The sequence below is a fragment of the Furipterus horrens genome, unplaced genomic scaffold (genome assembly GCF_987537825.1).
Source record: "Furipterus horrens unplaced genomic scaffold, mFurHor1.1.pri manual_scaffold_10, whole genome shotgun sequence".
In the NCBI taxonomy this organism is placed as follows: Eukaryota; Metazoa; Chordata; class Mammalia; order Chiroptera; family Furipteridae; genus Furipterus; species Furipterus horrens.
In genome coordinates this window covers 58,915,599-58,927,655 of record NW_028327180.1, presented here as the reverse complement: position 1 = coordinate 58,927,655, position 12,057 = coordinate 58,915,599, and the positions used below count along the sequence as shown (strand labels likewise).

Genomic DNA, 12,057 nt, shown 5'->3' with positions numbered 1-12,057 from the left:
ATTGGCCACTACCATAGAGAATGGGCTTTTGTGTGGGGGCTGACCTCACAGAGTCGGGTTTGCCTGCATGGACACTGATGTCAGCTGAGAGCACCCTGTGGGTGTATCACTTGTTTACTTAATCTGGTGGTTCTCTGTTGTAGTGTGAGGCTGGCCATTGAGTGTATTGTTCCTGGAGCCTCTTGGGAGGGACTATGGTGCAGATCTACATTAGCCACTGCCTGTGACTGGCCCAAGGCTACCTGGTAGGAGCTACAAAGTGTTCTGTGGTTGGTAGCTGCCTCTTATGGGTCTAGAGGTGCATAGCAGAGGCCACACTGTGAACTGAGGCCTCCTGCCACCAGTACCAGGCCTTGGGCTGCTTAGTGAAAGGCACAGTGTACCCCAAGGCCCATTGTTGCTTGCTGGCTGCTCATATGGCTCAGCTGCTGAAAGATTCTCAGGTGGTAAGTGAGATGGGTCAGGCAGTCTCGCAGTTGTCCAGTTGGGGGAATGGAATTCATAAGGCTAATACAGATTCAGATCTGGCTGTGTGGTAGGAGGGCTCAACTTAGGGACAATGGCAGCTGTCCCTTTAGCTCTTCCTCTAAAGCCACACAACTCATTTCTCTCTGTGTCTCTGAAGACAATGCCCCCCCCCCCCCATCACCTGCCCTGCTGTCTCTCCACTAGAGCCCATGGCAAGTACCTGAGAGCAAGTGAGTCTGCGCATGGGCCCTTTAAGAGGATGGCTGGGTTTCCAGGAGCCTTTCATCTCACCCAGATGGACAGAATTCCCACTGATTTTTACAGCAAATATTCTGTGGGCTCTTCTTCCCAGCACTGGTGCTCTGGGCTGGCAAGTCCAGTGTGGGCCTACGCCCCCTTGCTACTCAGGGGAACCTCTGCAGTTGAGCTATCCCCCCTGATTCTCAACCTCCACATGGGTGTGGGACCAACCTTTTCTGTGTGTCTGCCTCTCCTACTACACTCAACATGGCTGCTTCTTTATATCCTTAGTTATAAGACTTCTCTTCAGCTAGTCTTCAGATGCTTCTCCAGGTTGATTGTTCTATAACTTAGTTGTAATTTTCATATGATTATGGGAGGATGCAAGCAGAGTGTTTATCTACTCTGCCATTTTGAGAGGAAGTGACTCATTGAATCATTTCGTTAACTGGCCAGCCATGTTCTAGTAAACTAGGAAAGTGTGTGTGTGTGTGTGTTTTAATGGCTTCTTTGTTACTCTTCCCAACTATTGTTGGCAGGTCCTTTGGCGTGGTCCTTTGGGAAATCACCAGCTTGGCAGAGCAGCCATACCAAGGCCTCTCCAATGAGCAGGTGCTGAAATTTGTCATGGATGGAGGGCATCTGGATCAACCTGACAATTGTCCAAATAGACTGTAAGTATAGAATGGGGTGTTTATTTATTTATTTAATAATTTTTAAAATTTATTTTTTATTGACTTTATTGGGGAGACATCGGTTAATAAAATTATGTAGGTTTCAGGTATATAGTTCTATGATACATCATCTGTATATTGTATTGTGTTCACCACCCCAAGTCAGATCTCCTTCCATCACTATTTATCCCCGCTAGCGGTGCTCATTTAAAGGGCATTGTACTTTGCACATATATTTGTGTTTGCATATCATGTCTACATGTATGCTTGTGTTTGCCACATCATATATCTACATATGTGCTTGTGTTTGCATATTTTATATTTGCATGATCTTTGTGTTTGTATATCATACCTTTGTAAGGGACCTGGGGAGCTGGGATGGGAGACTTAGGTTTAACTCTATTCTTTATATTCTTTATACACTTAAAATTTTGTCATGAATCTAATACAATGTTATATTCAATTAAATCTCAATAATACTGGGAAAAATAAGTCAGTAAGCATAAACATTAAAAAAATTTTGTTTTAAATATTTGTTATGAGACCAAATGAACAACACATACTCATGCAGACATACTATTAAATATTTGCAAAATCCTTCTGCCCCACTAATAGTCCAATGAGTATAAAGTAAAATAAATGAAAGTACTCTTCCTTAATTAACAAATAAAGAAAGGCAGGAATGGAGGGAGGGAGAGAGAGGAAGGAAAGAAAGCAGGGTGAGTTTTAACACTCAGTGCTATCAATGGTATGGCTAGATAACCATTCTTATCGCCCTGTTATAAGAGCTACCCAGAGCAATGTTATTTTTAAAATCTAAAAAAAAAAAAAAAAAAAAAAAAAACCAACAAAACTGAAATGATTTAAACATCCAACAAAATGAGAATTGCTAAGTACATTGATACATTAATAGGTTGTAGCAATTGAAATTTCAAATGATGCTTATAAAATGTTTTATAACTCAGTGGTAAACCTGTTAAAATATTAAGTGAAAATGTGTGTATATATTACATTTCCAACTATGTTCGAATAAAAGACAAGGGTTCTATCTGAAGGAGAATTGTGTGCTAGCTGAATTTTCCCTGTATTGGTGTTTTCTAACTTTCTACAATGAGCATTTATTACATATGAAATCCTTTATCAGTGTTGCTTAAGAAAAAAGTTTGACCTGAAAATTTATGGGGAGAGGCCATTTTTATGCTTCATCTCCAAAAGAATAAGACATCAACTTTAAAGATATGGTTTGAAGGGACCTCTTATCAAGAAAAGGATGATGCAGAGTTATTTAGAGTCCCTGAGCAAAGTGTTTTGAAACATTGCCTCATGAAGGTCCTTTCCTAGCCAGTTAGCAGCCAGCTGTGGTTCCAGGTCCAGGGAAATTCAGGAGGCACTAGGGCAGGGATCTGCAAACTTTTTTGTAAAGGGCTATGTTGTTAGTATTTTCACTTTGTAGGCTTACAATGCTGTCTCAGCTCCTCAGCTCTGCCGCTGTAGCTGGAAGGCGGCCATAGTCATGGGACTGTGTACCAATTAATATTCATTTACAAAAATACTCAGGGGGTCAGGTTTGGTCCAGGGTCCGACTTTTACCAACCCTGCCCTAGAAGTTACAGTGGGGAATGGAAGCGGTAAAATGGAAATCCCAGGCCCTCAGTTCCTATCCTCTTTGCTGTTGGCCAAGTAAAGTTGTTACGCCCTTCCGTCATCCTCAAAAGAGTGGCCGATGTGCCTGTAGGTTCTAACCATACAGCTGCGGCCATCAGGGGTGGGGATATTTAAAATGAGGAACCATGATCTTCAATATGTGGCAACATCAAGAGAGGCTCTTGGTCTGTCTCTGGGGTAAGGCAGCCCTTTCAGTTCTCTTTTTAAAACCATATTTTAGGACCAATAGGATTGCTGCGTTTGCTTGACTGGTACCTGCCCACGTAGCCACTGCCTGAAATGAACACACCATCTGTGGTGTGAGCCACCAGGGTGGAGGGAGTGGGACTGTTTGGCTGGACCCCTGGACTCATCCCCAACATGCCCTCTGTCCTACAGCACTGAATTGATGCGCATGTGCTGGCAGTTCAACCCCAAGATGAGGCCAGCCTTCCTAGAGGTTGTCGACCTGCTTAAGGACGACCTGCACCCCAGCTTTCCAGAAGTTTCCTTCTTTCACAGTGAGGAGAACAAGGCACCTGAGAGTGAGGAGTTGGAGATGGAGTGTGAAGACATGGAGAGCGTGCCCCTGGACCGGCCCGCACTCTCTCCCAGGGAGGAGGCCGGGGGGTCCTCACCAGGCCTGAAGCGGAGTTATGAGGAACACATCCTCTACACCCACATGAATGGGGCCAAGAAAAACGGACGGGCCCTGACTCTGCCACGGTCCAGTCCTTCCTAACAGCACCTGCTTGTGGGAGGGCCTCCCAACTTCACTCTCCTCTGGTTGGAAGGTCTTCAGAAAACTCAGGATTTTCCCAAGACTCTGCCAGTGTCCAGTGGAGCTCAGAGATCATAACTCCATGTCAGTTCATCATACAAATACATCTGTCTGCTTGTTCATCTGACCAGTGGTCAGAGAATGTAACAACATAGAGGGAAGGGGTTTCCATGGTGGCTGTCCTTTTGAGCAACTGTGGAGTCAAGCCAGGATGTTACTTCTTTTTCTAGTTGATTGAAAGAAAGAACCTGTTTTTAACAAAGGATTTGGGGGGGCGCTGGGGGCTGGTGTCTGAGCTACAGTATAAAACATAAAACTTGTTTGTGGAACAAAAGTTTGAAAGAAAAAACATACTGTTCCAGTAGAATGTCAGGCTTTATGGAGTGGACTGTAGGAAGGTTTTTCTCATCCAGGCTGAAGAATTTTTTTTCCTTCACAAAAGTATTTCCTCAAATTGACCAATAGTTGCTGCTTTTGTACTTTCGATAATCTGCTGTCCCAGTGTGTGTGTGCATGAGTGTTCAGTGTAGACATGGCTGGTGTGTGTGTGTGTGTGCACGTGTGCGTGTGCCAATCTGGGGATTGGCTCATGAAGGTTCTACTTTTCCAAGTTTGTGAGCATCCCAGTCCCCACTCCTTTCTTCTCATTCACCGGAGACTATACCCTCGACAGATTCTCATGTGCCCCTAGGCTAGCCTCAGAAGTCTTCTCTCCCTTAACTTTGGTGAAAAATATTTTTCCAGGACCTGAGGGAATGGTTTAGAGTGATAATGGATTTTTTAAAGACCAAACAAAGCCAGGACATAAAGGAAAAAAGAAGAAGAAGAAGAAGAAACACTGAGATGATAAAGAGTTTTGAGAATATATTTGTAACATATTTAATTTTTGAAACAATCTCCAATCAGCCCCATAAGTTATTGACTGTTTCCTGGGCTGGGGGCAGGGCTGGTGGGTTGGTCTGCCTGTGTGGAGATGGGGAGCTAGGCACAAGTGGCCTTTTTGCTTGGTCTTCAAGGCATCTATCTTTCTGGGAATAAAGCCACGTTCGCTGCTGATCCTTTTGGATGTCATGAAGCCATGCTGAGGGTGTGGACAGTTGGGATTGATGGATGATTAGGCTTCTGTTTGGATAAGCTGGCAGCCACCTGGAGCTGAACCCTGCTTTCGAATACACTTGTGGCTCTTGGATCCCCTGCTTCCCTGTGTGTACCTCATGCTCTTCTTCAACTGGGTTTGCACATCCACCAGTTATTCTGCAGACATGACAGAATCAGATTCCCATGTGTGATGGCACAAATGGACTTAGAGGACACTAAGCAATATGGAGCAAGAGACACCTTGTCTGTCCGTCCCCTTCACCCTCAGGACACCTGACTGTCCTCAGAACTGATCTCCCAGGAGCTGCTCTATGCCATGACCTCAGCTGGGCCAGGTTAGGGCCTGAGCAGAACTTCAGGTGCTTACAATGTTGCAGCCCTAAGAAAGTAGAGCCCAGGGGAGAAAGTGCTAAGGAACTTCATACTCCCCAGAACTTCTGAACCAGCATGAATCCACAGTGTCTTTCCTTTGGGGAAAAACCACAGCTGCTCAAATAAAGAACATGGTGAACTTGTTCCTTTGGTTCATCAGAATCATCACCCTGATTACCCCGAGTGCATTTCCTCAGGTTTTTTGACGGCTTCTCTTCTATTAAGAGTTGTGGGCTTAATAACAGATAGAGGCTCAGTGCAACCCCGAACTTTCCAATTCCTGATTAAGAACACAGGTAGACACAAATTCCGGTTGTCTGTTGCTCTCTTATTTATAAGATTTGAGTAATTAGAGCATGTAAAACAAATCTGGGGAGTCTCTATGATTGGGTACAAGGAGCAAGAGTACAGAAATTATCTTCTCCAAATTCATTCTGTACATAGCAGAGGGTCTGTATACAAATTTAAGAAATACCACATCTAGATATTTAGTTCTTTTCATAATAAATTTGTAGTGGCTCTAGACTACACGCAGGAATTTTCACATTTTTCTAATTCAGAAAGTTTTTCTTACATTTGGGAAAAATAATTTATTTTAATATAAAAATCACGTAAAAATCGTTTTCTAAAAAATGGAGTGCACATAAATTTTTATCAAAGAAACATAAACAGGTGAATGTGGGACAATGATTCTTTTCTAGCATTGTCTACCTCAGTACTGTTAGGATGAGGTTTAACCATGGACGTTTTTGAGACTTCAGAATTCTGCCAGGATCTGATCCGAATCAGGGAAACTCCGTATCAGCTGATTCCGAATGCCAAGGACCAGTCAGAATTTTGAGGGAGGGGTCTGGGATAAAGTATGGCCTTTTGTGAGCAGTAGATCCTTTATCTAGCAGGTAATTGTCTTCTCTGATTTTAATCTCTCTCTTTTTTTACTTCTCCATTGATACCATGCTTCCCAAACAGGAACTTGAGTTTTAGGTCATTATTAATATATTGGATGTGTGCGGTGCCCACGCCTGAGCTGCTCCCCTTTGGAGTGAGTGGTTCTTCCATCTCCTTCTGGGGAAAAGCAGGCTTTGTTGCAGAGCAGGCATCACCCTTTCCTACTGCACACCCTCGAAGTCAGAACCAAGGTGTCCTGACCGCTCCACGACTGATCCTCACTCCTTTCAGACTGTGATGTTATAGTAGGGTGAATCAAACCACACTCATGGCACTTCACACGCAAACATCCAATGCAGTGTCTCCTGGAAGGCATGCTGAGAAACCCCCGACCCTATACCCACCAGCATACTGAACACTTTTTAGCAACAAAACCTTGCACTTCTATGTTGCGGTTTGATATCAAGCCAATACTATTTGACCTTGTGGGGCTTTGAGAATCCATGTGTGAGTCTGGACAGGGCCAGTAGGACTATTGTCATACACAACAAACCTTGCTGTATGTGTGATACTTTTAGACACTATCCCAGCTGACTCATCTGTCCCCACTTGTTCTGGAGAGGTAGGGTGCAGTGGTGTGCCCCCCGTGGAAGTGGGATTTTACAGACTTTATTTGGCTGTCTCTGCTGTTGTAGTGGAAAAGCGAGCAGCCATTTGATCACAAATGTCCTCTTGCCCCAGATGATGTTGACTGAAACAACCTTGGTCCTAGAAAGTCAGTTGTCCTGGGAGTTGTAGCCATGGCTAAAAAGCAACAATGCCAAGCAGTTGACACTTTCTGTTGTTTGTTTTTAATGATGTCTCCCTATTATGAAAACCCTTTTCAGTCATGTGGTAAAATCCATATAGTTTCTTCTTCCAGGAAGAGAATACCATATTGCTTTCTTCCTGGACCAGTGATATCAAATACACATCTGGGAACATTCATATTCTAGGAGCCCTCCTGGGTGCTCTCCTGTCATTTCAACCTGGAGATATATTGCTGGTTCTCTTGGAGAGATGTTGAGCACAACTGAGAGAAAACTGAGAACTGATGCAAGGCTCTGTGCATGCATCACATGACGACGGAGACTGCTGCCAACAGCCAGACAGTTCTCACGGCCCCCCACAGGAGTGGACAGGCTGCCATGAAATGTGCTGGTTGGGTTGGGAGGTGTTTATTTGCAGCCATCATAGTTTGGGTTGATGGGCGGGGACATCATCAGGGCATGGTCCCTGCACCATCTGGGTAAGTGGATATGCTGTAGTCCCAACAACAAACATTGTTCTACTTTGGTGGAAGTTTGGTGTTAAAAACTTGTGGGTGCCACTTGGTGAGCCCTTGACACCTCAGGCTAGTCAGAAATGATGGTTTTTGTTGGGGGTATAGAATGGGGTATGGGGAAATGCTGATTGTACATAAGTAGTGCATGTAGAATGGTGTCCTTCCAAATGTTCTTCAGAATATGGATTTACACCAGAGGTGAGGTTGGTAATGGAAAGAACACATTGGCATGTGTGCTTTTCAAACACATAAAATAAGTTCCAAGGGCTGCAACTGAAGGCAAATGTTTCCTTAGGGTCCCCCCAGAAACAGGGAAACTTACTTTTTGCCCTTGCTGTCACCTGGTAACCAGTCAAAAGTCCAGAACCGGCCTCCAGCCCAATTTTTATTTGGGAATGGGTCCTAAAAGTACTTATTAAAAACCAGATCATGAATCTGAGACTCTTGGTTTTATTTGAGAAGGAAGGAGTAGCCCCCCAAGTGAATGTGTATTCACTCACACATTTAGAGAAACAGCTTAGTTTTCCCACATTGTGTGTCTGGGTGGGGATGGCCTCAGCCTCATGTGTCAGCAGTAGACACCTGTCCACCCTCAGCCTCAGCTTATGTGGAAAAAGACTTGGAAACACAAAACACACCAATAATTCAATTATTATTTTCAATGTTTTCCTACAAGAGCCAAGTAATGCCATGTATGGAATATGCCTTTTTTTGTGGGGGACTATTGAAATTGCTCTGCATGTAAAACATGGGGTAATTACCTGTTTATATGAAAATTCTTAATAAATTATCTGAGAATAGTCTTGTTTTTGTGTGGTGTCTAAGCAAGGACCTGTGAACTATTGTGGCTGTGGGGTAGCTGTGTCAAGAGAAATCTTCTGGGAAGTTGTGGGACAAACCCCTAGGTTTTTTAAAGCAACGAAGCAGGAGCTTAAAAATTGTCACCATCAGGGCTGACAATCCACTGGTGCTTACATGTACAGTTGAACTGGTGGTTTAGATAACGAACTGTGTCCGTACCAGTTGGTATATAACTGCTCCCTCAAGTACCCTAGACCTGCCATGATCCAAGCACTAAGGGGCTCATTCCAAGAATACCAGGGAACCTCTGGGATTTTGCTCCATTTCAACATGCTGGAGACATACATGCTAAAGATTTTACATGTCATCCTGGGAACATGGACCTGTCCCCAGGGTGGGTGGCCAGCAGGGGACTGCAGATTGCAGGAGGATTTTGAACAGCCTGCCTTGAGCTGACTACAGAGTGCTGTGGCTGTGCGTAAGGAGACAGACTCCCTGCCTTCAGCAGCCTGTGTAACTGAATGAGTCACATGATTTCTCATGTTGTTGCTGTGTAACAAACAGTCACAAAACTTAGTGGCTTAAAACAGCACAAATTTATTTCTCAGTTCTGTGTGCTGGTTAGGCAGTTCTCATCACAGTTTCCCTGCCATGTCTGAGGCCTGCAGTGGGGCAGGTGGAACGACTCATCTTCCAGGAGGCTAGCTGGGCCTTGTTCCTGTGGTGGAGGTTAAAGCGCGCCCTTGGACAAGACAGCAAGCTCCAGGTGTGCAAGCACTGTCCCAAGTTCTGCGTGTGCGCTGTTTGCTGCTGTTGCATTGCCGAAAGGAAGTGACGTGGATGGGCCGAGTCAGCATGGCGTGGGAGAGGGGAGGCACCATAGGAGGGTGTGAACCAACTGGGAGGCAAATCCTGCAACCGTCACCTGAACTCACTTTATCCCTTGATGACTGAAGATGATACACCCCACTCCGTATGATTGCAGTGAAGATCAACTGAGGTAAGGCCTATTCTTCATGATCCTCCCAGGATGTCCTTCCCACACCCCCAACCCCCTCCGAGTGTCCTGTTCTCTACAAAATTGATGCCACTGCTAATTGGAAGGAGCTGTGGCCTGCATTATGCCTCCCCAGGTGGATGAAATTCAACAGAACTCTTGGAAAATGAAAATGCTTTTCTCTCCAGGAAAATGTCTCAAGGGATGCTTGAGTCTCAAAATGAGCATGTGGGTGGGTGGTCTGTCCAGAGGGGCCACTCTGGGTCTTCAAACTCCTGGCCAAGTGACACCAATGCCACTTTAGCAGGGTCCCTGGGGCCCTGGCCTGGAGTGGCAGGTGTTTTTCCATGGGGTCCTGAAGCTTCATCCTGGGTCTTGAATGTCAGAGGGGCTGCTTGTCAGCATCCCACCTGTTAAGACAGGTGTCTTCCTATGCCACATCCAGACTGCCTCAGTGAGCACCCCTGGGGCAGAAGCCAGCCTGATGTTTAATGACTCCCCTGCCCCCAGTGGACTTGGCTAGTTCAGTTTCTGTTTTCATCTGCCCACCACTTGAAAAGTTTTATTTGTTTTAGCATTTCAGACATGCTGCCCAGAAGCCCTCTGCCTGGCATTGACACTCTCATGAGGAGCTGTAAGAACTTCCTTTGTTCCAATTCCTCATCTACAGATCTCTGTTTCTTCGTAGGGCCATTGTGGGAGATAAACCCAGCTTGTCTTTTTAAAGCATGCGAAACAGGGCCTGGCTGAACCACTCCATGGTTTCTTTTTAAGCACCCCACGTCTATTAGGACCACCTGTTAGAACAAACCCACACCCCAAATACTGATGACTGTACAATGTTCCCAATTTTTTTGCTTTTTTTGTTCTGTGTGATTTTGTAAAAGTTGCAGTGAGTAGCATTCTGATAAATCATTTTAGTGCACAGGGTGATGAGGAGGGCGGTAACTTTATTTGGCATATTTTTGCTCTGGAGTTGGGTCCTGTGGTCAGCTGACATGTATGTTGAAAAAGAAAGAAACTCCTAACTGGATAGGGAAAGCAATTTGTACCCTAAGAAGAATCAGTGACTGCAGGTTACATAGAGTACTGGTCTCATTGGCTTCTCACAGTGGTTCTAAGGGAACAGGAAACTTGCTTTGTGGTTTCAGGGTGAAACACTGCCATCTTCAGAGCATATTTAGGAATTAAAATGGATTAGACGTTTTTTGTTAGCCTTTGGAGAAATGTATTCAAGTTGCAGAAACTCCTGATTCAAGTGGGCGAGAGCGGCGACGTTCAGGCATGCACTGCAGGGATGTTTAAAACAGGCAACACCTGACTGTTCAGTAAGAGGCACCGGCCTCTTTCCCCCAAGATTGTCCAATAAAAAAAAATGACAATAACCAAGGCAACAATAGCCATCCTTTGTGAAAGAATAGAAATTATACCTATTTTTTGGTCAGATTGGCAAACTACATTTTTTTTGGTGTGCCTCAGAATTTTAGTAATTAGTTTATGTGTGCCATGAGATAGAAAGGTTGAACATTGCTGAACTAGAGAAACTACAAAATCAAAATGACAAGGTCCCTTCTGGATTTGCTTTGGCCTTGTGCTCTTCTCATAGCAGAAGGATCAAGAGCACTGGCTCTGGAGTGAGACTGCCAGATTTTGAATTCCTGACCAGCTCTGTGACCTTGGGCAAGTTACTTAACCCTTTTGTGGCTCCATATCTCAATGAACGCATCTGAGAAATAATGTAGTAGCTCAGATCTTCCTAAAAGCAGACAGCAAGAGAATCAGATGTGTGGATGAAGGGGGAGGGAGCAGAAGTGGTTCTCTGTGCAGCTCTGGAAAGTGGGGCACCCCCAGCAAACAATGCCTGGGGGAGGACTCCTGCCCTGGGTAGAAGCAACCTGTCTCTGACACTGCCATCAGGCTCAGGCCTGGGGGCTCTTTTTCATGAGGGTCTGGGAAGGGGAAATGAAGCAGCACCTGACAACGCCTGGCCAGGTAAGGGTGCATTTGTCCCCCACTTTCTATCCCATTGGGGAAGTGAAAACTATGAAAATATTACTGTTTTATTCACTGCTTGCGTATCAGGAAGGAAGTTTGGATCTCGATCAAGGGCCAAGCTGATGTCTTCTAGTTCCCCTTCCTCAGGCCCTCCATGCTGCTTCACCTGGCTCTGCCCCTGTGCTCTGACTCCTGCTGGGTTCAGACAAGGACCCTTCTCCTCTTCCCCAGTGGGCAGACAAGACAGTGAGGCTGAGGTGGTTATTCTCCTGATTCACTCCTTGCCCCTCGTTTGATTTCTGCAGCTGACAGTGAGTTTCTTGTCCTGCTCGTGCTGACATTGCTGGTTGGCTGTAATTGCTCCCCGTACTTGTCACCCAGGATCCAGGCTCATGGGGAGGGTAGAGGTTTGGAAGACAGGAGCATGTGTGAAAGAACACTCTCCAATCTGGAATGTCTGTCTCTGGACTTTTATTACATTTTGTAGGGGAACTCTTTTATATGACCAAAACTTTTTATGTGTTTAAATCTGGTGCTGCTGCTCACTCTTCCATGTAGAAACGGTTGCTGTGGGGGCAGCTGGAACCAGGCCATACCAAGGCTCTGAAGGGATGTATGAGGTATCTGTGTTAACCAGGGTTTTTACTTTCTGTAATTTTATAATCTTGGACATCTTTCTGATCTAGAAGACACTGCTGTCCCAGAGTTAGTTATTTCTTTATAGCAAAAGCATCTGATTCAGAATCAGATATTACAATTAGTTGTCATGTCTCTT

The 12,057-nt window shown here is 44.9% G+C and overlaps 1 protein-coding gene across 4 annotated transcripts in view; it reads left to right on the top strand.

The window, feature by feature from the left end:
- INSR (insulin receptor) overlaps nucleotides 1–4,265 on the top strand; it is a 195,038-nt gene extending 190,773 nt beyond the window's left edge. For all 4 annotated transcript variants that reach the window (XM_090290392.1, XM_090290391.1, XM_090290390.1 and 1 more), the window contains 2 exons: nucleotides 1,248–1,382; nucleotides 3,426–4,265. In XM_090290392.1, the coding sequence (XP_090146518.1) occupies nucleotides 1,248–1,382; nucleotides 3,426–3,768 (478 nt within the window). In that variant the 3' untranslated portion in view covers nucleotides 3,769–4,265. The remainder of the gene's footprint in view (nucleotides 1–1,247; nucleotides 1,383–3,425) is intronic.
- The last annotated feature ends 7,792 nt before the right edge of the window (nucleotides 4,266–12,057 follow it).